Source organism: Macaca nemestrina, chromosome 18 (genome assembly GCF_043159975.1).
Source record: "Macaca nemestrina isolate mMacNem1 chromosome 18, mMacNem.hap1, whole genome shotgun sequence".
Taxonomy (NCBI): domain Eukaryota; kingdom Metazoa; phylum Chordata; class Mammalia; order Primates; family Cercopithecidae; genus Macaca; species Macaca nemestrina.
The window spans coordinates 87,812,331-87,838,082 of NC_092142.1; the positions used below are offsets into that span (position 1 = coordinate 87,812,331).

The window sequence follows — 25,752 nt, forward strand, 5'->3', positions numbered from 1 at the left end:
AGAGAGAGACAGGGCATGGCCTAGGCTGGAGCTGCACTGCTGCACCGTGCACCCATCCACGCAGGGTGGCCCTTCCTCCACCTTGGGCTGGGGGCTAAGGGGGAGCAGGTGGTGACATGGAGGCTGCCACAGCCTGGGAACCAAGGCTCCTGCACCCACTCTGTTCTCACCTCTGTAAGCCAGATGGTGTCTGAGATGGGTCTCCATCAGTTAGAGGTTTATCTTGCCAAGGTTGAGGGTGCACCCAGGAAAAAGGACCACAAAGCCACAAGAAACATCTGCTTTTTCCAAAGCGGGTTTGGGGGCCGGGCACGGGGGCTCACGCCTGTCATCCCAGCACTGTGGGAGGCCGAGGCAGGTGAATCACTTGACGTCAGGAGTTCAGAACCAGCCTGGCCAACATGGTGAAACCCCATCTCTACTAAAAATACAAAAAAAAAAAAAAAAAAAAAAAAAATTAGCCGGGTGTAGTGGCGGCGCCTGTAATCTCAGCTACTCAGGAGGCTGAGGCAGGAGAATCACTTGAACCCGAGAGGCAGAGGTTGCAGTGAGCTGAGATCGCACCACTGCCCTCCAGCCTGGGCGACGGAGTGAGACTCTGTCTCAAAAACAAAACAAAAAGGCCGGGCGCGGTGGCTCAAGCCTGTAATCCCAGCACTTTGGGAGGCCGAGACGGGTGGATCACGAGGTCAGGAGATCGAGACCATCCTGGCTAACCCGGTGAAACCCCGTCTCTACTAAGAAATACAAAAAACTAGCCGGGCGTGGTGGCGGGTGCCTGTAGTCCCAGCTACTCGGGAGGCTGAGGCAGGAGAATGGCGTAAACCCGGGAGGCGGAGCTTGCAGTGAGCTGAGATCCGGCCACTGCACTCCAGCCTGGGCTACAGAGCGAGACTCCGTCTCAAAAAAAAAAAAAAAAAAAAAAAAAAACAAAAAACAAAACAAAACAAAAAAACAAGAACAAAAAAACCCAAAGAGGGTTTGGAGACTCCTATATTTAAAGGGAAAGAGCGGGCAGGAGGGGAACGTGGGAAGGAAAGAAAAGGGAGGGCAGATAAAAGAGGCAAGGTAGCCTTCCTTTGATGCTCTGATTGGCAGTCACCAAATGCACATTTTGAAATGTGGAAGGTGGCCGGGCGCGGTGGCTCAAGCCTGTAATCCCAGCACTTTGGGAGGCCGAGACGGGTGGATCACGAGGTCAGGAGATCGAGACCATCCTGGCTAACACGGTGAAACCCCATCTCTACTAAAAAAAATACAAAAAACTAGCCGGGCGAGGTGGCGGGCGCCTGTAGTCCCAGCTACTCAGGAGGCTGAGGCAGGAGAATGGCGTAAACCCGGGAGGCGGAGCTTGCAGTGAGCTGAGATCCGGCCACTGCACCCCAGCCTGGGAGACAGAGCAAGACTCTGTCTCAAAAAAAAAAAAAAAAAAAAAAAAAAAAGAAAGAAATGTGGAAGGTGAGGGTAAAGGAGTGAATTACAGAGCCCCACGCTCAGCAACCCTGCGTTTCCAGCGAAGATAGAACTGCCACAGGGAACAGGAAGCCGGCAGGTTCACATTTGTCTCCGGTGAGTGGAGGGTGATGTTAGCTCTGTCCTTTGTCCCACAGCTGGGAAGATAAGCTGGGGGATCACATTGTCTGGGTGGGATCCAGCAGAACTGTTTCAGAGCCAAGATCTCAGGGCCCACAGGGAATTTCCGTGTAAGCGCATTGTGGGGGGCCGGGCTCCTTCATCTTCGTAGCTGTCCATTCAGGAAGAAAATGGGAGGCAGGTGTGTGTGACTCGGATCCCAGCTTGACTTTTCTCTTTGGCTTAGTGAGTTTTAGGGCCTGAAATTTTGTTTTCTTTTCACACCTCCAAGAGGCTGACTGAAGACCATGCTGCCCCCCAATCTGTCCACCACCCAGAGGATTTTCTGGGGCAGGCTCATGAGGTCGGGAGGAATGGGCCTTGTCTGGACCCGGCTTCCCCTCTACCTGGCTTCGCACAGCCACACACGTGTGCGTGGTCCCAGGACACTGTTCCCCCTGTGCACGGTGCCACCGTTTCCAGGAAGCCCGCCAGGCTGCTCCTCCTCCCTCGAGAGCCGCTGTCCTCACGTCTTTCCTGCTGTCTATCCAGTGTTGATGACTTGCCCAGTTCTCCCCTTAGAAACCAAAGCTCCTCAGGGGCAGAGCCCACGTCTGCACTAAGCACAGGCGTGCTGGCCAGGGCTGGCCAGACGAGGGTGGAGTGTGGCCTCGACCTGGGCTCCTCCTGTTGGGAGAGGGCCCCCCGCCCCGTGTGTCTGTGCCTGTGTGGCGGAGGGTCTGCCAGCACCCGTGCCTCCACCTCCCTGTCAGAGGCAGGACTGCAGCCAGTTCTGTCCAAGACCAGAGCCTGCTGGACTCGGCCCAGGCCCTGACGCATGCCCCTCTGAGCTCGGGCCCCGGCCGTGGAAAACCTTGTCATCCTCACCCTGTCTGAGACTGCTGACACACCAGGCCCGGCCAGGGCTCCTGCCAGCTGCCTGGCAGGGGACAGACGGCTCCGACACTGGTCTTTCCAGTGATACTCTTCAAATATACCCTGTTCTGGAGCTGGGCCTGAGGATTCATGGCAGCCTGGCCCCAGGGGCACCAGCGCCCAGCCCAACTCCTATTCCGTACAGGATCTGCGTGTGCCCCAACATGAGGGCCCCATGGGGATGGCTGAGAGGGGTGAGCTGTCCCTGCCTGTGCTGTCCACCCTCAGGTCCCCTGTGTCCCCTCAGTTTTCATGTCTTTTGTTTTTTTTGAGACGGAGTCTCGCTCTGTCGCCCGGGCTGGAATGCAGTGGCCGGATCTCAGCTCACTGCAAGCTCCGCCTCCCGGGTTTACACCATTCTCCTGCCTCAGCCTCCCGAGTAGCTGGGACTACAGGCGCCCGCCACCTCGCCCGGCTAGTTTTTTGTATTTTTTAGTAGAGACGGGGTTTCACCGGGTTAGCCAGGATGGTCTCGATCTCCTGACCTTGTGATTCGCCCATCTCAGCGTCCCAAAGTGCTGGGATGACAGGCGTGAGCCACCGCGCCCGACCTCATGTCTTTTTTTTTTTGAGATGGAGTCTCACTGTTGCCCGGGCTGGAGTGCAGTGGCACGATCTCAGCTCACTGCAACCTCCACCTCCCAAGTTCAAGTGATTCTCCTGCCTCAGCCTCCCGAGTAGCTGGGATTACAGGCACCCACCACCATGCCCGGCTGATTTTTTGTATTTTTAGAAGAGACGGGGTTTCTCCATGTTGGCCAGGCTGGTCTTGAACTCCTGACCTCAGGCGATCCGTCCCCCTCAGCCTCCCAAAGTGCTGGGATTACAGACATGAGCCACCGCGCCCGGCCTCCTGTTTTGTCTGTGTCCCCTGAGGTCCCCTGTGTCCCCCGTCGAGGTCGGAGGTGTCATGGTCCCAGCCCCAGCACTGTCAGAAGTGGGGCTTCTCAGGCAGGGGTTCCAGTCTTGGAATCCTCAGGACCATCTCCCAGGGGTAAGGTTGTCGGGACCCCCCAAATGTCCCCTTTGCAGGCTCAGCTGTTGCCAGCCCTGCAGGAGCCCTCGTGGCTGGAGGCTGCCGCTCCTCCCCGCCCGTGTGCTCCTGCCCCGCCTCTTCCCCGTCGCCCCAGCCCCACGTCACACACTGGCCTGTTCGTCCCTGCAGTGTGTGTGCTGCGTGGGGAGGCCCGGTCCCTGAAGGGCACAGAGAAGCCCCAGCAGGTATTTAGTGAATTCACAGGTGAGACGAGGCTCAGCCAAAGCCTCCTGGGATCCACGGAGACTAACAGCCAGGCAACAGTGAACGTTCGCTTTATTACATGGACACGGCGCTAACCGGACCACTGCGTCTCACAGTGTCCACAGGCCAAACCCACAGTAAATCAGACGGGGCGGCGGGGGTCACCTCGCAGCCCTGCACAGGCTGCAGACCCAGGGCATGGGCTCACAACTACAGGAAAACAACCCAACGCTCAGTCCAGCTCCTTTGGGGGAGTCAAAAAAAGAGGAGAAGGAAGTAGAGAGTGAGTCCCCTCCCCACCAGGCTGCACGTGCCTGTGCCCCGGCCCAGTCCTCACTGGCCCGACCCCCTTGGCCCTGGCAGATGGGGTTGGGGAGGTGACAGATGGCCTGGCCGGGCTCCCCGCCCCGTCCAGGTGGGGACAAGGGAGGCCTGTTGCCCTCATTCATGTATTTCTTCTTTTTTTTTTTTTGAGGCAGAGTCTCGCTCTGTTGCCCAGGCTGGAGTGCAGTGGCGCGATCTCCACTCACTGCAAGCTCTGCCTCCCGGGTTCACACCATTCTCCTGCCTCAGCCTCCCGAGTAGCTGGGACTACAGACACCCGCCACCACGCCCAGCTCATTTTTGTATTTTTAGTAGAGACGGGGTTTCACCGTGTTAGCCAGGATGGTCTCAATCTCCTGACCTTGTGATCCGCCCACCGTGGCCTCCCAAAGTGCTGGGATTACAGGCGTGAGCCACCACGCCCGGCCTCATGTATTTCAAAAGCAGGCTTCACTCTGGCTACTGACACTGACTTTCCGTTCCTCGGGGTCTTTGGGAAGCTACTCGGGGCTTGGCTGGATTGAAACATAAAGAACAGAAAGTGTCCAAGATGGAGTTTCCTAGAACTTTGGGAAAACAGAGCAGGGGTTGTCAGCAGCACGCTCGCCTTCTCTCTGAAGTGTGCACGGGCGCCAGGGGACCTGTGGGAGACCAGCCCCATGGACTCCCCCCTCTCCTCACTGTCTTCCTCTCCAGCCAGCACGCTCATCATCCAGGGCTGTGGCCCCAGCCCCATTTTAGAGAGTGCCCCTCAGTGTGGGAGCTTGCAGGGCAGTGAAGGAGGAAATGGGCCCCTGGGGCTCGGGGATGCAGGGCAGGGAGACTGCAGAGGATCCTGGGGAGCACCCACCACTCCTGGCAGAATTCATCCAGGCAGTTCTGTTCCCAGAAGTCCCCAGTCTCAGGCGGTAAGGACTCCACTCTTAGCCAGGAAATGGGATGGGAGCCTGGCACCTGTGAGTACCCCCCGAGGAGTGGGGCTCCAAGAGTGCTGGGGGCTTGGGGAGGCTGCATGGGGCCACCCTCCTCTCCTAAGGACACCCCCTCCAGGCACTGACCCCTGGAAACAAGGAGTGGGAGAGGGCAGCCCACCCCCCAGCGTCGCGGCTCTGCCAGGGAACGTGCTCACCCTGGCGCCCTGGTCGGGGACCCTAGGCACGTGTACGGGCCGCCACCCAGTGTGTGCTCCTGGCCCCCGGCCACCCACCTCAAGCTCCAGGTGGCCCTGACTGGCCAGAGCTGTTGCAAGATGCTGGTCCCATCTGCTCACAGCACCTGTAGCAGAATTTTATCTGCCCCTGGAAGTGTCTCCAGCAGTCCTGGACTGGGCTGGGTACGGGAGGGGCTGCCGCCCACCAACAGGTTCCCTTAGGGCAGCAGTTGAGGTCACTGGCACACAGCAGGGGGCAGCTGGTGCCCTTGGGTCCGTGGGTGGAGAGGGTGGGGTGGGATGGAGGGACGGCTGTGTGGGTGGCCACAGGACACGCAAGGGGGGCGTGTGGGGTGTGTGGGGGTGGTTTGGGGTTTGGGGAAGAGGCTCTGAAGAGCGTCTGGCGTGCCATGGTCCTGTCTTGACGGTGGCTGGGGGGAGGACAGCTTGGCAGGCTGCATCTCTGGCCAGTGATCTGTGAACTTGTGGAGGTGGCAGCCGGGCAGGGGGCAGAGACAGGGCAATCTCCCCAGTCCAGGTGTGGCCCCTGCCCAGACCCTGTGTCCAGACCACCCTCTGCCTGGCAGAAGAGAGGCAGATGCCCGCAGGTGCAGACTGCAGGTCGGAACCATGGGCACGGGTGTTCATGGCCACCAAGGGGCAACATAAAATGCCGCTTGTCCCTGTCCCCACCCCAGAGCTATGGGTTCCACTTGGTTTGCCGTGAGGTCTTTGGCCACCAGGGCCTGGGCGTATGAGCTCCAGAAAGACGGGCCCCTGAAGCATCGGAGTGGGCCCCAGAGCCTCCCTGGGCAGGAGCTGCCTTACTTCATGTGACTCAGCCAACACCTGCCCAGGGGTCCCTGACACAGTGCACCCAGGACATCCCCCTCTTGTCTCCGGGCCTCAGTTTTCCCAGCCGTCCTGATTCCATGGGGCTGTCGGCCGTGGGGCTCCATCTGCCTGATCTCTGGCCAGGTCCTCACACCAGCTTGTGCACTCGTGCCGGGGGTGGCTTGGTGCATGGTGGGGGGCTATGCGGGGCAGATGGCATTCATCCTTGGCTCGAGGGCTGACCCTGTCCTGAGAGCTGGGGTGGGAGGGCCTGTCCCACCCTGAGCCTTGTAGTCTGGCCCCTGGCGGCTGCTGGCCAGACTGATGCAGCCAGCTGGTGAGTGTGCTGCTGTCCCTGTGTGTCCCCAAAGAAGGATTGAGGGAGGTGAGGGAAAGAGAGGAGGCTTTTCGCCCACAAAGTAAACTAGTGTCTCCTTCACGCTCCCCACCAGTCCTGACCCCAGGGACCTGAGTAACCAGGGAAGCTGCCCATGGGTCCCCTTGCCCTGGGGCTCAGTGCCAGAGAAGCTGCCCATGAGTCCCCTTGCCCTTGCCCCAGGGCTCGGTGCCAGGGAAGCTGCCCATGGGTCCCCTTGCCCTTGCCCCAGGGCTCGGTGCCAGGGAAGCTGCTCATGGGTCCCCTTGCCCTGGGGCTCGGTGCCAGGGAAGCTGCCCATGGGTCCCCTTGCCCCGGGGCTCAGTGCCAGGGAAGCTGCCCATGGGTCCCCTTGCCACCGGTTCACCCACACAGCCTTAGACCACACAGCCTTGGAGGGCCTGACTCAATTTACCCCACAGCCCCGTGCCCGTTTCCTGTTCCCTAGAGCCTTTGATCACCACAGCCAACTGCCCTGCCCACGTGGAAGGGCACTGCAGTGTGGGTGGGGACAAGATGGATCCCCAGTGGGAGAGAGATGAGAAGAGTCCCAGGACGCCTATCTCCGGGGGAGGCAGGTCCCCTTTGAGGGCACGGGCGTGTCCACTGCCACGGCCGCTGTGTGGGTTCGGAGCTGGAGAACCGCAGCCCTGGAAGGAGAGCCGGGCTTCTGCCCCTTTAACACAGAGCCCAAATCCCAGATTGGTCCTTGCTTCTCTGAAACCCACGAAAGCAAACCTCAGGGAGTTTGCTGGGCCTGTCACTGAGGAGTGCAGGTGGTGCTTGGGCCAGGGCACTGTCTGGAGGACACACTCGATCTATCTCGACTTTCAGAACGAGGTTTCTGTTGTCAGGCTTGGTTCCAGACAGGACCTGGCTGGGGTGACCCGATGGGATCCATCCTGACGATGCTCAGAGAAGGAACTTTTACCACCGTGAGGAACCACCAGCAGGTAAACCGCTCCTCCCCTCAGGGCCACAGTTCAGACTCCTTTGAAAATCTGTTTCCTACACTTGGCAAACTCCCACGTTTCTCTTAACTTTTTCTTTTTTATTTGGCAAACATCTCTTCTTTATTACCATCATGAATATTATTTGGACCTCTGCAAAGACTATATACATTCACATTAACATACACTCTCGGCTTCGGGCCTCTCGTGGGCCGTTCACGGCCACTTCAGTAGCTGGGTCACTCCGGTATTGCACTGAGTTCCTGGAACTCCTGATAGCCACGCACACAGATGCCAGGCCGTGGGCCGCGCCTGCTGTTGTCTGTCCTTGCACTCAGTGCAAGCATGAATTTCTTTATCCCTTTATTTCCTTCTTGAAATCGCGGAGGGAGCTGAGAGGAATGGAGGGAGGATGGGCAGGGCTGGAAGGTGGGAGGGAGCATATCTGATAGAAAATGTCACCGAGACACACCCCAGGGCCAGAGGCAAACGCATCTGAGGGGTGGCAGGGCAGGAGCACCAGGGTTATGTACATGGTCAGGGTCTTTCCTGGGGAGGACGCAAAGGGCTGCTTTTGTTTGTAGTTTTTTTGTTTTGTTTTTCTGCAAAAGTTTGGAAGTGAGACGCTGGGGTTGGGGCGATGGGGCCGAGAGAGGTTGGAGGGCGTGGAGAGGAGAGAGGTAGAGGAGGACGGGCTGGCTGAGAAGCCGTGTTTCAGGGAGCCCTGCTGGCTCCGCGTGCTTGAAAAGCAGTCGAGAATCAACCCAAAAGATTGTCACAGTTTTGTTTCGGAATTATGCTCTCTCTGGGAAGAAAACTTTAGCACTTTTTTCCACAAGTGGAAAAACAAAGTATGAAAAGTCACAGGGGGCGTGAGGACAGACGGCGTGTCCTTCCCTACACACATGGAGACGCAGGCCGCGGCGACGGCACACAGACCGCGCACACGCGGCGGACGCACCAACGCCTACGCGGAAGGGAACAAAACTCGTTTCTCACTGGGCACCAACCCTCTGCACCCCAATATCCCGACACCCACAAACAAAACCAGGACAGAAGAGAAAAAGACCCACCGGGCACCAACCCTCTGCACCCTAATATCCCGACACCCACAAACAAAACCAGGACAGAAGAGAAAAAGACCCACTGGGCACCAACCCTCTGCACCCCAATATCCCAACACCCACAAACAAAACCAGGACAGAAGAGAAAAAGACCCACATCCAAACAAACCCAAGGGCAAGTAAAACAGTGAAAAACATACTTTGGCAGTGACAAATTTTGGATTTTGATTTCTTGTGTTTGCTTTTTTGGATTTCCTTTGGAGCAGAGGTGTGTCCGGTATCCTTGGCTGGCTAGCTAGCAAGGTAGTTCACAAGTATGCTTCCTTTGCTTTTTTAAAAAAACTTTTTGGATTTTTACTTAAAGCCAAAGAGTTTAACATTACAGGAAAAAAAAAATCTGAAACCAAAAATGCTTCTTGAGTCAGAAATTGAAATCCTTCCTCCCGTCTTCGCCAATCAGCCTCACGCCCCTGGGGGAGGGGCACAGCTGGGTTCAGATCTCCGGCTATAAAATCACAGTTTTCTTTCTCCCTTTTTAATCAGGAGGGGGAGAACCCCCAGAGTTTTCTTTGTCCATTTCTGAGTAGCTCTTTTGCCAACAAACAAAACCCCCCAAAATTCTTTGCTGAAAATATAAGCCACCAATTAGATTTTTTCATTGAAGAGAAAGTGTGTGATAGTCATAGAGAGAGAGAGGATAGAGAAGACAGAGAGGGAGAGACAGAGAGAGAGGAAAAGAGAGAGAGGTGGGCAGAGCTGCCGCGCCCGCGGCATCCGCTCTGCTGTCTAAAGCTCATTGAGGCTTCTGAGGATGCTTGAAGAGAGGTTGTCAAGAGGTCTCCGCGCAGAATCATTAGGTAGCTGAGGCAGGTGCATTGAATGCGGTTTTGTTGGTTCTGTGTCTTCTTTTGGAGAGGGGCAGTAGCAGCAGTGACTCTAATTGGTCGGCTTCCCCAGGCCAGGCGGGGCACAGCGTCTGGCCGGCCGGGCGTCAGAGGCCGCAGCATCCGGCGGGCCTGGAGCTGGGTGGGGTTGGCACGGTGCTGTATCCAGCAGGCCGGGGGCTGGTGGGGTCAGCGGGGCACGGCGTCCAGCGGGCCAGGCGGGCTGGGGGAGCCGGGGCGAGAAGGCCCTGCAGAGCCGGCTTCGCTGGGGCTGGCAGCACCCACAGGCAGGGAGGGGTCCAGGCCGTGGGCGGCTTCGGGCGGTCCAGGCACCGGGTCGGCCACCACGGCCACAGGGCCCTGCAGGCTCTGGCCACACACGTGGTGGTGCTTCTCCCAGTCCCGATGCTGGCAGAAGGACCCGCAGTAGCGTGCCGCATTGCAGCCGCTGCACGTTTCACTGGCTTTCCGTCCACAGTTCCAGCAGCTCTGGGTGGGGGCAGAGGGGCCAGTCAGGGCTGGGTCCGGTCACCCGAATCCCCAACACATGCTCCAGTCAAGCCACTCAGACCCAGCACGTCATCAACAGGTGAGAAGAGAGAAACTCTAAAGCCCCACAGCCCTCCGGCCGTTCCCCAGATACAGCCGCTCACTGGGCCATTTTGGGGGACAGCGTCCTACTACTGTGCCTCACACTCCAGCTCACCCAGACAGGTTTGTGCTGTGCTAACTGAATGATGACCCCTGCCTCCTCTCTGGGAAGCCCTCCTGAGCTCACCAGGCTCCAAAACCGAAGGGCATGGCCCCAGCATAATTGAGGCCACTGAGATCTCACCATCTGCCTCTGCTGCATCCCCCCCACCCGTCTCCCACCCCACCTCTGCCCCATCCCCCGCCTCTGCTGCATCCCTCCACCCGTCTCCCTCCCCACCTCTGCCCCATCCCCCGCCTCTGCTGCACCCCCCCACCTCTGCCCCCACCCTGTGGTGGGTTCTGCTCCCTTCCTGTAGGGTGAGTTGTGCCCCAGGCATCCCTGTGGGCAGAGGGGGTCACAGATGCCACACAAAGCCTAAGCATGTTTCTTCTTGGGGCTGGGCTGGATCTCTCACAGAGATAGCTGAGCTGTGGGGTGAGAAGCCCAACCTGCCCCAGGGGAGAAGCCCAGGTCGCTCTTTGGCCTCCAAAGCCTCTGGTGCCACCTCCCACCCCACCTCCTACCCCACCTCCCCTCACTGCCACAGCAGCAGCAGCCCTTCCTGCGGACTGGGCACTGCCAGGAACGGTCCCCACTCCAGACTCTGGCCCCTGCCGGTCCCTCCGCTGGGCCTGCGCCCCCGATGCCTGGTGGCCAGCTTAATCCCTCCCGGCCTCTGCTCAGGTGTCACCTGCCATGAGGCCTCCACGGCCCCACTCCCCACACACTTCCGCCCCCCGAAACGGCCTGCCCGCCTCACTTCTGCCCACATTCCTCGCTTCTGCTTTTGGTGTTTCCTTCTCTGTGCCCACTCAAGTGCCAGCTCTGGGAGAGTTTTGCGCTCTGTGAGAGTTTTGCCCGTGGTGTTCTAGCTTCTCCCCAGCCGAGAGCATGTGTAGAAAGGGCTGGTGCAGAGACCCCTGCATCGATGGGGCTCCATCTTCTCCCACCCCGGGGCTGGCCCAGGCACAGATGCACACAGGGGCTTTGGACAGAGATCTGCCCTGTCTCAAGGGACAGTCCTGGGGCTCCCCTGGAAAGGGTCTCTCCCTCTCCCCTCTTTGTGGACAAGGCAGAAAAGGGTCGCAGAGGGTCCCTGCCCCCACCTGCCTCCCAGGTGCACAGGCACAAGCAGGGTAACTCTCAGGCCTGCCCCGTGCACCAGGAGGGAGCTGGGCACCTCGGACACCACCTGGGGCCCTCGCAGCTCTCCTGGATCCTCCTGCTCTCACAGGCTAAAGAACAGGGGTTTCAGGCCAGGCACGGTGGCTTACGCCTGTCATCCCAGCACTTTGGGAGGCCGAGGCAGGTGGATCATCTGAGGTCAGGAGTTCAAGACCAGCCTGGCCAACATGGCAAAACCCTGTCTCTACTAAAAATACAAAAATTAGCCAGGTGTGGTGGCGGGCGCCTGTAATCCCAGCTACTCAGGAGGCTGAGGCAGGAGAATCGCTTGAACCCGGGAGGCGGAGGTTGTAATGAGCCAAGATCGCGCCACTGCACTCCAGCCTGGGCAACAAGAGTGAAACTCCAACTCAGCATCAGCCAACCTGGGCGTGAGTCCTGGCCCCACCACTTCCCAAGGCCATGACCTCAGACAAGCTGCCAAACTTCTTGAGCCCTCAGTTTCTGGATCGACAGAACGGGGACACCCATAGGACGTCTCACCAAACCATGTGGAATCTGTGTGTTGATAAGCACAGCGTGGTCAGGGACGGTGTGCCTGCTGCAGGACGCCCGTGATAACTGTGCTGATGCCATGTAGAGGCTCAGAATCCTCACGCGGGTGGCGTGGGACCGCACGGGAGCCGAGGCAGGGGAAGGGCATCAGCGTGGCCGGGTGGCCCTACCTCGCTGGAGTCCTCCTGCTGGTTGACGACCGTCAGGGCGTCCTCGGAGGCCTGCCGCTTCGCCTCAGCCAGGGCCCGCTCCATCTTGGCACGCTCCGTGGTGATGAGCTCGTGCGCTTTGCGCTCCGCGTCCGACACGGCTTTCTGCAGCTCCGACATGGCCTGCCGCTTCACCTCGTTCACGGCCTCTTCTGCAAAGGACACGGGCAGGGCTGGTGGTCACATGGGCCATCCCAGACGGGTCTCTGGACTTCCTATGCCCACAACCTGGGGACAAGGGCTGTGTGCAGCTGAACACACGTAGCATCTGTGCACACACAGGCACACGTTGATGGCCCTCACGCCTGTGCAGACAAGTGCATGCAAATAAACGCAGGTATCCCAGGCATGTGTGTGCAAAGCTGGGTCATGCGGCCAGCACATGGGGAGCTTTTCAAAGCTTGCTCCCCAGGTGCTGCACCCCTGCAGGGCAACGGCGAGGCCCACCCCAGGGTCTGGTCAGCCAGGGGCGCACCCGGAACCTGCATTCCTAATGCGTGCCGGGGGAGCTGCTGCTGCTGCTCCAGGAACCGTACCTGAGGCACTCGGACAACTGTGTCGTTCCGCCTTCACCTCTGGCCCCACCAGACGCAGCCCAGGAAGCCCCCTCCTCCAGGGCTCTGTGCTATCACCCCAGACCCTGCTCTGTTATCCTCACTGCACTTGCCATCCTTTAACCTAGCTGGCCTCGGAAGACCACGCTCCCTGACCCCATTGTTTGATCCTGATCTGTGCTAAGCTGGGGCAGGCTCAGAGCAGCTCCAGGGAGAACCGCCCGCCCAGCTGGACAGGCCAGGTTTCAACTCCACCACTGAAAGAGACCCTAAGACCAGCTGGAGACCCTGGTACCACTGCCTAACCCTAACCCCAACCCCAACCCCAACCCCAACCCCAACCCTAACCCCTCTCGCTACCCACAGATCTAGCTCTGCCCCAGCCCCTCCCCCAAGTCTGGTCCCCACAGCATAAGCAAATGTCCCCACAGCCTTGCCCAGCGCCCAGCTCCACGTCTGCCCATGTTCTGAGTCTGTTCTGCCCAGACTCTGGCCCCGCGTGCCTGACGCGCCCAGGCTCCGAGTGTGTGCGCTTTTGCGTGCCCTCCTGGGTATGCAGGGCTGGCACCCACTTTATTCTGCTGGGCAGCCACCGGTCCGTTTCCTGGTAGGCGCAGGTAGCAGCTGTCCTGCCCTGAGTGTGAATCTACTCTGGCCCCTCTGTGAGCCACACAGCGGAATGCATAAAGCCCCACAGCGGAATGCATAAAGCCCCACAACTTGAGCCCCCAGATGGAGACAGAAGCTCCTCATAGCTGAGCTGCTGAGGGGCATCTGGGGCCCTGGCCTCCCACAGCACCGCTCGCCGGGCGGCCCCCACTCACCAGCCTTCCTCCAGATGTCCTCGGGCATGTAGCCGGTGAGGGTCCTTGGCAGGAACTCCCGGGGCACATCTGAAACGGGGGCCAGCGTCACACAGGATGGGCCACACGGCTGCCTCTCCCCACCCTGGCTGGGCCCTGAGCGCAGGGCACGAGTGTGCGCGTCCCTGGGGGAGGGCCCAGGTACCCCTGGACAAGCTCTGGCTCAGTCGCCAGGCACCCAGGGCAGTGCCCGGGCATGGGGGGCACTGGAGCTGTGGACCCTGGACTCGGCTGGGAGCCGTGAGCGTCCTGGGCCTCTCCTGGTTTCAGTATTCATCACCGAGGTGGAGAAGCAGAGACCCTCAGGGCCTCCCAGCTCAGCCTCCGGCCCCCCGGACGCCCTGCGCTCCAGGCTCCTGGGACACCAGGCAGTGTTTGTGTACAAAGTGAAAAAGGTGCCTCCCTCTCAAGTGAAACTGTTTGCCTGGCGTTTCATTGCACTGCCTGCCTGACAGCTCCCCGGTGTCTGCCCCCTCCCCACCCACCCGCCGCACACCTAGCTGAGACCCTTCAGGGCCAGCGGAGCTGCTGCGGGGCCGGGCCGTGGCGGGACTGGGGCCCTTCTTTGTGTCCTCCGTGTCGCTGCAGCGCCGTGCCCAGTGGTTGAGCTCCTCGCGGTCGGCCTCCTGGCACCTGCGCAGCACCGTGAGCGAGCGCCGTGTCTTCTCCACCATGTCCATGATGCAGTTCAGGAGCTGAGGGCGGGTGGATGGGTGGCGCGGGGCGCATCAGCACCTCGGAGGGACCCGGGCGCACTGGACACTCCCCATGCTGCCCACTCGGCCAGAGCCCTGGACAGGATGGGTGCCCGACCAGCCCACCGCCCACAAGGGCAAGGGGGTGAGGGAGGGCCCACCTCTACCGCTCGGAACGATGGGTCCCTCGCCTGGGACTGCGGGGCGCCTGCACAGGACACGTGCTTAGACGCACACAGGAGTTTACGATTCTCCTTTTTAACCCGCTGGGGCGGCTCTGCCTCAGGGACCTGGCTTTCTGCCTGGGCTCCCCTTCCAAAGAGGACGAGGGTGAGGGATGAGGCTGACAACAGTGCTGGGAGGGGTTGTGGCCCCACGCCCGGCGACCCCTCCTTGGACGTGCTGCGGGATGTGGGGGTGGGTTCTCACGAGCCCAGTTCCAGGACCGTCCCCAGACATGTCCTGCCTCAAAGAGGCCTCAGCACTGCTTTCCCCCCACACTTCTTGTAAGACTCAGGATAGACTCTGGGACAAGCCAGTGAGCAGAAAGTAAGTGGAGGGAAGGCAAGGCCCGCCATGATGGTTTTAGGAATCCTCCTCCCCGTGCCTCTCGTGATGCCTTGCACCAGCCTGCACCGACAGTGGGGGAGGGGGGCTCAGGTGAAGGACACAGCAGCTGGGCAGGGACGGGGCAGGCCACATAGGCAGGCACTGAGCTCAGGGGCACCCACACAGTCCCGCTGTCTCTAGCAGCCCCAGGCCCCATGGGGCAGAGCCATGGCCATGTTTATGTATGGGTGTAGCCATGCAGGTATGGCTGTGTGTGGGTGTAGCTATGTATGCATGTGGTTGTGTGCCTGGTTGTGACTGTATGTGGGTGTGGTTGTGTGTGTGGCTCTGTGTGGGTGTGGTTGTGTGCATGGGTGTGGCTATCTGTGGGTGTGGCTGTGTGGGTGGGCATGGCTTTGGGGTGTGGCTCTGCATGGGCGTGGCTGTGTGTGGCTTGCCTGGGTGTGGCTGTGTGTGGACGTGGCTGTGTGCATGGGTGTGGCTGTGTGTGGGTGTGGCTGTGTGCATGGGCATGGTTGTGGGCATGGCTGTGGGGGTGTGTGGCAGTGTGTGGGTGTGGCCGTGTGCATGGGTGTGGCTGTGTATGTGGGTGTGGTTGTGTGTGGGTGTGGCTGTGTGCATGAGTGTGGCTGTGTGGGTGGGTGTGGCTGTGCGTGTGGGTGTGGCTGTGTACATGGGTGTCTGTGTGCATGGGCATGGCTGTGTGTGGGCGTGGCTGTGTGTGTGTGTGGCTGTTTGCATGAGTGTGGCTGTGTGGTTGGGTGTGGCAGCATGGGTGTGGTGTGCATGTGTGTGGCTGTATTTGTGTGCATGTGTGTGGCCGTGCACGTGGGTGTGGCTGTGGCTGTGGCTGTGTGGCTGTGGTTGTGTGGGCGTGGCTGTGCATGGTTGTGTGTGGCTGTGGCTGTGTGGGCATGACTGTGTGTGGGCATGGCTGTGTGCGGGCATGGCTGTCTGCATGGGCGTGGCTGTGTGGGCGTGGCTGTGGACACTCACGTTGTTGAGGTGCTTCCACTCTTCTGCCCACTCACGCTCTGTGAGCTTGTGGTCGATCACTTCTTCCTGCCGGGACCCAGGCACCACTGTGGATGGGGGAGGTGCATGCTTAGGTCCTGCCCACAGCCAGGCTCCGCCCTATTCTCCCAGACCCTGCCCTCTGCTCCCAGGCCCCACCCATGGGCTGTGCCCACTGGGGACTATGGACAGGGTAACGGAAGGGCTGGTTGACTTGGTGAACGTGGAGGATGCCTGGGTTACTGAGCTGCCTGGGCCTCTGGGCCGACTGCTCTTCCCCTGTAACCCGGCACACGCCTCCAAGGGAGGGTCCAGTCTCAGTCCGGTTCTGCACCTGAGGAAACTAAGCCTGGTTAACAGCGGTGGAGGTGGGGTGTGGACCGAGGCTGGCTGGAGCTGGAGCGCTGTCCTCAGCCACTGTCTGGGAAGGCCTTGTTAGACTAAGCGTGGCCTGAGGATGCCTCAGTACCAAGTCACACCATGACCTGGACCTGCCTTAGCCCGTGAACCAACGGGTAACCTCGCTGGGAGGAGCTGGTCTGAGTCATTCACAGCAGCCCTCTGCGGTCACCCACAGGCGCCCACAACTCAGATGAGGCCACGCCAAGCAACATGCAACCACGCCGCCGCGGCACCCGCCTCCCATCTCTGCCTGTGAACACCACCAGCTGTGCCCAGGCCAGGGCTCTCGGAGCGCGCTGGCTCTGAGGCCTGTCCTATTCAGGGGTTGTTCTTCGCTTAGTTAAACTCTGTTCGATGCAGCATGTCTAAGGTTTTCCCTTTTGACAGGCTCCAGGACTGAAGCTGCAGGGGCCACTCCCACAGGTCACCAGAAACTAAGATGTGAGTGACGCGCAGCAGTGGCTGACCCTTTCGTGGTGGCTGGGCCCACGGGAGACGTGAGTGACCCCTGGCAGTGGATGACTCGTGGTGGCTGTGCCCACGGGAGATGTGAGTGACCCCTGGCAGTGGATGACTCGTGGTGGCTGCGCCCACAGGAGACATGAGTGATGCTGGCAGTGGCCAACTCTTTCGTGGTGGCTGTGCCCACGGCTTCTGGAGACATCAGACGCTTCCAGACCCCACTGTTTCCTGCATTCAGCCATGGCCCATGCTTCCTGGGGCTGAGGTCTCCCTCTTTGGACCCTTTTCAGCCCCTAAAGATATCCCAGCCCCTGAACCTGAAATGGCTCCCCCAAATTTTTTTTTTTTTTTGAGACGGAGTCTTGCTCTGTCACCCAGGCTGGAGTGCAGTGGCCGGATCTCAGCTCACTGCAAGCTCCTCCTCTCGGGTTCACGCCATTCTCCTGCCTCAGCCTCCCGAGTAGCTGGGACCACAGGTGCCCGCCACCTCGCCCGGCTAGTTTCTTGTATTTTTTAGTAGAGACGGGGTTTCACCGTGTTAGCCAGGATGGTCTCGATCTCCTGACCTCGTGATCCGCCCGTCTCGGCCTCCCAAAGTGCTGGGATTACAGGCTTGAGCCACCGCGCCCGGCCATGGCTCCCCCAAATTGCAGAGGAGGTGAGGAGGCGGCAGCCACAGCTCAAAGTCACCACCCTGCTCTGCCGCCTGTGAAGCTGCAGCCGGCACCAACACCCCAACCAAAATAGTGGCTGAGACGTGCCCGACAGCTGGCGTTTATTTTTGTATTAGCAGAAGCGGGTGGGAGTCAGCACCTGCCCGGCCCGGCTGCAGCATGCCAGACGCCGTCACCTGCTGCCTGGGCCCAGGCCCTGGAACCTTCTGCAAGGTGGGGGCTGGGAGATGGCCTTGTGCAGGGCAAGGCCTCTGCTGACCCGGCTGCTGGGCCCCCACCGTGCCCTGGGCCTCTGTCTCAGCATGGCAGACTGGAGGCCTCCCTGCAGCCTGTCCTGGGGGGCTCCTGGGGTGGGGCTGGGCCTAACCATCTCTGGGTCCTCAACACAGAGGCCGTCCAAAAGTTAGGCAGGCTGGGCTATGAGACTGTGGGTGCATTACGTGTGCTCTCGGGCTCCAGTCTCCTCATCTGTGGTATGGGAGTGCTGATGCTACCCTGCTGACGGGCTGAGGAACGAGTGAAGGGTAAAATGCACCGAGACTCCGTGCCCACTTCTCTGGTATCCATGCCCGTCAGGCCTCACGCCAAGACTCCGTGCCCACCTCTCTGTTACCTACACCAGCCAGGCCTCACTCTGAGTCTCCATGCCCTCCTCCTGCTCTAGATACCAGCCAGGCCTCATGGCAGCCTTTGCTAGACCCTGCATTAACTCCCCTGGGCCTTGGACTCTGAGAGGTGGGACTCTCGTCTGACCCAGCTGACAGAGGAGGAAACTGAGATGCAGAGCCATGTGACCCGCCTGCAGGTGCACTGTGGGAATCGCCAAACTCGGATGAGCACTACGTGGGCAGCTCCAGGCCCGAGGCTGCACACCCCAGGGGGAGAGGTGGACTCAGGGCCCAGGACAGGCCCCTCTGCAGCCACCACCCTGCCCCGGGAGGGACAGGACCCTCCTGGCCCCAAATGGTGCCAGGCAGGGGGGACGGGGTCTCCTGAGCTCAGGTGCACACCGCTGCCCGTGGTGCCTTGCACCCACATGCTCAGGTGCACACACGTGGGCACACGTGTGCTCCTGTAACACGCATCCACGCTTCCGCCCCACCACGCTGCTCACCAAGCGGCCGATGGCGCTCTCGCAGCTCCCGGGGGTCCACGTGGCGGTAGGCGTCTCGGAAGTGGTGGGCCATGGCGATGTCCTCCAGGCGGTGGTGTGGTGGTGCGGGCTGTGGGGGCCCGTTGCTGGGGCTATAGCGCTGGGCAGGGTTCAGGGTGCATGGCCGTTTGCTGAGGTGCTCGGGGTGCAGCGGGTCACGGTCCAACCCGTTCTCTTTGGTCCTAGCCCAAGAGCAGGCGGGGTGGGGGCAGTGGATAGAGCAGAGCCAGGGACAGAGGTGCAGGTGGGGTGAGAGGCAGACAGGTGTGGGCAGAGAGAAAGAGGACACGTAAGGGCGAGACAGAGACACGGAGCAAAACACCAGCCCTGGGGAGCCCAGCCCAGCACCCCCACTCGCCGCCCCTCTGCTGGGGACTATGCCAGCCTCAACCCCTGCTCGAGCTGCACGGGATCCTGAGGCCTGGTGGTCAAAGAGCCGGACTCGTTGCTCTGGGAATGAGGCGAGGGATACACCAGCCTCCCGTAACTGGAGACCACCTGCCCCTTGGGCAGCAGCAGCACAAGAGCATCTGGGGCAGCAGAGTGGGCCCAGCCCAGGCACCTGGGGACCCTGGACCCTGGACGCTCGGAGTCCACACCCAGCAGACAGGGGAGAGCCGTCCTCCCACCAGCCTCCTCCCTGTCCTCTTAGGCTCCCCGGAGCATCTGAATCTGCAGCCCACTGGGGTGTCTGCTCGTGCAGCCGCCAAGCCTGCTGGCCCTAGGATGCTTTACCACGCTCCCTTAGCCCGAGTGGGCTGGCCGGGCTTGCAGCCCCAGAGGAGGTTCCCTCTCTTACCGAGAGGGGAGCAGCGTGAGCCGCGTGTCCACGGTGCCCCCAGCCCAGATGCCCGGAGCCCACAGGTACCTGTCGGGCGTCCTCCTCTTGCCGTTCTCATTGACTTCCAGCAGCAGCTCTGAGGAGTCGATGGGGGAGGAGGCGCTGGCGTCCAGCAGGAGCTGCTCATGCTGGGCCAGGTACTGGGCGGGCGTCTGCTTGGCCAGGCGTGCACAGTGCAGGAGCTCCCGTTGCAGCAAGGGCAGGTTTGCCTGTGGTGTGGGGAAGGAGGGCCTGGGGGGCGTGCAGGGCCGAGCAGAGGGGGCCTGGGTTGGGTGGCCAAAAGCTCAACTTGACCTCGGGCCTCAAAGATTAGGTGCTTGACCTCTGTGGGCCTCAAGTTCCTTCCTAGCAGTGCCATGGGAGGGAGCCGTGGGAGACTGGGCACAGAGGCTCGCAGGAGTGCCTCACCAGGGCCACACAGCGATGTGGGGTGTGTGGGGCTTGAGCCCAGATCCTGGACTCCCAGGCTGGGGCTTTTCCACTGCACCCAGCTCCCTCCCATGGCGCCATCTGGAGAAGACGGTGCAGCAGATCATGGCTGGTCTTCCCGCCTGCACCCGCCCCGCCGAGCAGGCACCACATGACCAGGCACAGCTGGGGAAATGCAGGCTCAGAGAGGGGAGGCGGCCCTGGGTCTGCAGGCCCTCACACCAGGGAGCTGGGAGTGAAACCCGGCCGAGATTATGGGCAGTATGTCTGCTCCAGCCCTGATGGGAAACCCCTCAGAGGCAGCTTCCCCTTCCCTTCCCGCTGGTTTCCAGCCTTGGCCTCAACGGAGTGTGGACTTGGGAGGTGAACACCCGTGTTCTGTGGCTGTGCTGCTCTGAGCACGTGGTGCTCAGTGATCCTCCAGCCCCGGTGAGGACAGCCTCAAGACCGGGCTCCATGTTTGCGGGTAAGGACTCCGCAGCGTGCGGCCGAAGGACGGCCCAGTGTACAGGATTCGTGCGCAGACCCTGCCTTTGGAGCCTGTGAGGACTCGCGGCGCCCACCGCCTCCTCCCTGGCTCCAGGCTGGCACCGCTAGGCCGCAAGCTGTGCTCTCCGGTGCCTTCCCCAAAGTCTTCCCAGAGCTGCCACAGGAGGGTGGACAGGCTGGACCCTGAGCGTGCTGGACCAGGGCCCAGCAGCAGGCCACTTGGGAGGGCCAGCGGTTCTAAGATTTGTAAATAAATACAATTCTCCAACTTTCTCATGCGTTTCAAAGCTGCCACGCCGCCTTCTCCCGCCAGCGCCTCCCACTTCCCCACGAGTGCTTCCACCAGGCCCTCGAGCGGCGCCGGCTGCGGGCCTGTTTTTCTCTTTGGATAGCTGAACAGGGGCCAACCAGCCATCTGTCGAGCACATTAGGAGCATGAGCTGGGAAACGAGGTCCCGGGAGGTCTGAGAAGCCAAACATCCTCCCTCCCTCGTCAGCCCCTCCCCAGGGGCCTCCCCTTGGCCCGTTCGGGAACCGGCTGGTCGCGGTTAGGGCAGGGGGAACATCTGGATCCCTGGCTGGCTGGGGCCAGCTGGGGCCAGCTGGGAGCCGGGGCGGTGGGTGGGGTTGCATCCCCCCGCTTCTGGAAAGCCTGACCGTTGGGCCGCGTGTGGGGCAGGCTCAGAAGAGTGCAGGGGACCCAGGACTGGGCAACACCAGCGTGTGCGCCGGATGCATCGCAGCCCCCGGCCAGCAGGGAATGGCTCCCCAGGGCCTGCAGAATGGGGTGGGGCCTGTGGGAGCCTCCTTCGAGGCAGTGTGCCCATTCCGTCCCCAGGAGTCCAGGGCACCCGGGCAGGTGTCACCACTAAAATGCTACACAAACTGAGCTGGTCAAAAATGCCCCAACCCCACCGCCCAACGGAGGCTCTGACTGCAGAACGCCCAAAGCTGCCCTCTGCACAGATGCGAACTCAGGCTGGGGAACTGATGTTCGCAGCGATGGCAGCGGTGGTTGAGGCACTAGCTGAGCTACAAGGGCTTTCGCAGACTCCGCTGCTCTGCCAAGTGCCCAGCTAAAGCCTCCCTGACCGTGGGCTCTGCCACAGAGAGGCTGTGGCCTTGGGCTGGTCGCTTAACCTCTCTGACCCTTGCTGTATCCGCAAACTGGCACCGTGGAGACTCCGGCCGAGACGGGCTCCAGCGAGCTCCGGGCAAATTAGCTCCGTCCTTTCCCACTGCCCTGTGCGGGGGGTTCACCACCCCAGCCACGAGAGAGACGACGCAAGCCAGGGCTGGGGTTCCAGCCAGGCAGGCCCCCACCCTCTCTGGCCCCTTAGCCACCAGTCCTGCCGTTTCTAGGATGATGTCTCCAAGGGCTGCGTGAGGGTGCCCCACACTGGGCCTGGGGGCTGTGAATGTCTCGGGAAGGTGCTACCCCTCCCCTAGCCCAGGCTACAGTTGGGAACACCGAGGTCCAAGGGGGCTGGCTGGGGGTCACTCCCACTAGGCACCTCCTATCTGGCCTGGGAAGGTCGGTCGGGTTCCCCCTCTACACTCTGTGTCTGAAGGGGCTGCTGCCCTGTAGGGGTGTCGGCGGGGTGGGGGATGGGTGGGTGGGGTGTGGGTGGGCATGGGAGGGGTGTGTGAGGGGTGTGGGTGGGGTGTAGGCAGGGTGCGGGAGGGGTGTGGGTGGGGTGCAGGAGGGGTGCGGGAGGGGTGTGGGTGGGGTGTGGCTGGGGTGAGGGCTACTCCCTGGGTGGGACAGCCGGGCCAGGGTTCTGGCCGGTATCTGAGCAACAAGCCCTGGAAGCAGGACTGGCCGCAGGATCTTTAGCTTTTATTTTTGAAGCCTCCTGGCCTCCCCCCAGAAGCTCCATGTCAGAGAAGTGACCGGACTTCATGTCCCGCTGGCCCTGGGCCCCGGGTGGGGGCATGAGGTGGGCTGGCCCTGAGCTCCAGCTGCACAGGCTGTGGGAGCCCCTGTGTACCGAGGGGAGACTGAGGCGGACGGGGCCCTCACGAGAGCAGTGCTGTGGGCGGCGCTGTGCTGGGGTGTGGCCGGGGGACACCAGGGCCTGACTAGGCATCATGGACAGGGGTCGTAGGCCTGGGGGGCAGGGGTGGGGATGCTGTGGCATCTCCCTAGTAAACAAGGGTGGCTGAGGCTGGGGGCATCTGCCGCTAATAAGCTGGTGCATGGACTGTGTCCCCAAAGACTGGGAGGGGCGGGGGCTGTAGCAAGTTAAAAGACGGGAAGGGAAGGGAAGGACCGCTAACGAACTGCAAACGACGCCAGATGGGCCCAGGCTCCTGACACTCCAGAAGCTTCTCTTTTGTCACCAGCTGGGAGCATAAGCACAGCTGGGAGGGGGCGGAGGAGGGCAGAAGGAGGGAGGGAGGGCAGGAGAAAGGGAGAGGGTGGAGGGAGGGAAGGAGGGGGTGGAGGGAGGGAGGGGGCGGTGGAGGGAGGGAGGGAAGAAGCAGAGGAGGCAAGGTGGGAGGGAGAGAGGGAGTAGAGGAGGGAGGGCAGGAGGGAGGGAGGGAGTAGAGGGAGGGGAGGGGGCGGTGGAGGGAGGAGGGGCAGGAAGAAGCAGAGGAGGCAGGGTGGGAGGGAGAGAGGGAGTAGAGGAGGGAGGGCAGGAGGGAGGGAGGAGTAGAGGGAGGGAGGGGGCGGTGGAGGGAGGGAGGGCAGGAAGCAGCAGAGGAGGCAGGGTGCGAGGGAGAGAGGGAGTAGAGGAGGGAGGGCAGGAGGGAGGGAGGGAGTAGAGGGAGGGAGGGCAGGAGGGAGAGAGGGAGTAGAGGAAGGAGGGCAGGAGGGAAGGAGGGCAGGAAGGAGCGGAGGAGCCAGGGCAGGAGGGAGGGAGTGGTGGAGGGAGGGCAGGAAGAAGGGAGGGGGTGCAGGGAGGAAGGGCGCGGCGGAGGGAGGCAGGGCAAGAAGAAAAAGAGGAGACAGGGTGGGAGGGAGGGAGAGAGGGAGTAGAAGAGGGAGGGCAGGAGGGAAGGAGGGCAGGAAGGAGTGGAGGAGCCAGGGCAGGAGGGAGGGGGGCAGGAGGGAGGGAGGCAGCGAGGAAGGGTGGCCGCAGAGGTGAGTGTGATGTGGGGTCCCCTTGGCGAGGGACTGAGGGGGATCAGGGTCTGGCCCTGGGTGTGCCCTGTAACGACCATGGCATTTGGAGTTTGACAGATCTCGGTTTGAGCCCTGGCTCCAACTCTCCACCACCTGGGGGGAACCCAGAGCCTCAGTTTCCCCACCTGTTAATCAGGAACATGGCAGTGCCTATGCTACACCTTGACAGGAGTCAACAGGGCTGTGAGAGATCAGCATGAAGCAATTCCTCCTCCGCTGAGGGACATTTCAAATCCCTGCACGATGCCCCGCGTGAATCTAGAACGTGCCTCACCTCCCTGCAGTCCCTGAGACCTGGGAGGCTGAGGTGGAAGATTCCCCCGAGCCCGACAGTGAGGCCCCGTTCCTTCCATGTGTCCCTCCATGCTGTCTCCCCAACAGCCTGAGGATGATTCCATTTTGCAGACGCAGAAACCGGGGCACAGAGGAACTGGCCTAGCCCAGGGGCCAACAGCTGCCAAGTGGCAGGGTCGGGCTCAAGCCAGGGAGGGTCTGATCTGGTCTGTCCTCTGGACCCCCGAAGGGAGGCCTGGCCCAGCAGAGACGGAGCCCACAGCAGGGCAGGCAGCACTCAGGTGGGCCTGAAGGTGCGGCCAGACTAGCAGCTCCCAGTTAAGCTCCACGGAACCCTGACCCCAACACGTGCCCAGCAGAGAGGGTCACAGGGTCAGATCCATTTGGGGAACCTTTCCTCAGCTCCTGCTAGAGATGTGCGGCTGTCTTGGGGAAGCGGAGACCCGCAGAGATGGCAGTCTGACTCCACGGCACTTCCGCGCCCGTCCCATTTGCATGTGTGTGGGAATCACTCTCCCATGGGAATCACTGGCTTCATTCATTCATTCATTCATTCATTAGTTCAGAGACAGGGTCTTGCTCTGTCGCCCAGGCTGGAGTGCAGTGGCATGATCGCCGCTCACTGCAGTCTCGACCTCCTGGGTTCAAGCAATCTTCCCACCTCAGCCTCCCGGGTAGCTGGGACCATGGGTACATACAGTGCCCAGCTAATTTTTAAATTTTTTGTAGAGACGGGGTCTAGCTGTGTTGCCCAGGCTGTTTTGGAATTCCTGGCCTCAAGCAATCCCCGCTCCTCAGACTGGCATCTGTAAAAATGCAGGCTCTGATTCAGGAGGTTTCGGCCAGGCCGAGAGCCTGCAGAGCTGACAAGCCCCGCGTGCTGCCGCCCTGGTCCACGGTTGATCTGGGTGTGACCATCTGACCTGCTTTCACCTGACACGTCTTCATCCACCTGCCTACGTGGCCACATAAAACCTTTCCTGCCTGTCCACACCTCCTGCCCTCACCTCTGCTCTCTCCAACCCACGTATTCCGTTCCAGTCGCACTGACCCCTCTGCTGCTCCTCAAGCACAGTGGGCACCCCACGCCTCGGGGGCCTCCGCACCCGGCGCCCCACACCTCAGGGGGCCTCCGCACCTGGCGCCCCACGCCTCAGGGGCCTCTCTGCATCAGGTGCCCTGCGCCTCGGGGGTCTCTCCGCACCCAACGCCCTGCGCCTCGGGGGTCTCTCCGCACCCAACGCCCTGCGCCTCGGGGGTCTCTCCGCACCCAACGCCCTGCGCCTCGGGGGTCTCTCCGCACCCAACGCCCTGCGTGTGCCGCGGGGCCTCTGCACGTGCAGTTCCTGCTGTCTGGAAAGCCCTGGGCTGGCTCCGCACCCAGCTCCGCCCTCATCCTTAGTCCTCACCAACACGCCTCCAGGCAAGAGACTTTCGGAATATTTCTCCACCACATACAGCTGCAGATTTGACAGTGGCTGTGGACCGAACGCCTTCCCACCCCAGGGTGCTGGCTCCAGGAGGGACCTGCTGCATGTCCTGGGCCCTGTCCCTGAGCCTCGCCCCACGCTGGCACATCATCAGTGCCCAAAAATCACCTGTGGAGTGAGCGAGCACGTTCGGCGAGTGGCAACCAGAGCCAAAGCGGACACAGCTCTGTCCTGCACTGGATTCAGTGGCTGACTAATCCTCCGGTCTGGGAACCAGTTTTCAGGCCTTAACTCGTAGGAATCAACCCTGACTAGTCAACTAGTCAGCAGTGCTCCCCTAGGGCACCACAGGTCCTAGGCTGGCCAAGATCGACGCCCGACAGTTCTTCACCCACCAGTCTATCCGGCCACATCAGCCCCTTCCCGCCTGTCCACCGCTGTCCACACTGGCAAGGAATGGGATTAGGGGCCTTCTAAGGAGGCCCCCGCAGGAAAGGGGATGGGTTTGCCATTACCTTCAGGAAGGGAATGACAAACGGCCGCAGAGGGAAGTTGGTGGCCTCCTGAAGCTTGGAATGAAACTCCTCGATCGTCAGCGTCGAGTTCTGCAGGGGAGAAAACCCACCTCACACCGGCACCGCTCGGCACATGAGCCAGCGCCGGCCCGCCCATGCCTGAGGAGGAGGCTCCATGTTGGAAGCGGGCAGGCAGCCCAGGAGCTGGGCACGGCCTGGGAGGGTGCAGGCGGCATCGTGGGAGCGGGTCCACGCCTAGTCGTCAGCATGGAGCCCACGTGCGGGGTGGCCGTGGCTGCATCCTCATTCAACAGAGGGAATACG

General features: G+C 61.3%; 1 protein-coding gene across 4 annotated transcripts in view; it reads right to left on the reverse strand.

Moving 5' to 3' along the window:
* Positions 1-7,462: 7,462 nt before the first annotated feature.
* LOC105488849 (CBFA2/RUNX1 partner transcriptional co-repressor 3) overlaps positions 7,463-25,752 on the reverse strand; it is a 100,428-nt gene continuing 82,138 nt past the window's right edge. For all 4 annotated transcript variants that reach the window (XM_011753318.3, XM_011753317.3, XM_011753320.2 and 1 more), the window contains 8 exons: positions 25,429-25,518; positions 19,169-19,350; positions 18,262-18,482; positions 15,592-15,677; positions 13,827-14,025; positions 13,292-13,360; positions 11,875-12,065; positions 7,463-9,819 (listed from right to left, as the gene is read on the reverse strand). In XM_011753318.3, the coding sequence (XP_011751620.3) occupies positions 9,520-9,819; positions 11,875-12,065; positions 13,292-13,360; positions 13,827-14,025; positions 15,592-15,677; positions 18,262-18,482; positions 19,169-19,350; positions 25,429-25,518 (1,338 nt within the window). In that variant the 3' untranslated portion in view covers positions 7,463-9,519. The remainder of the gene's footprint in view (positions 9,820-11,874; positions 12,066-13,291; positions 13,361-13,826; positions 14,026-15,591; positions 15,678-18,261; positions 18,483-19,168; positions 19,351-25,428; positions 25,519-25,752) is intronic.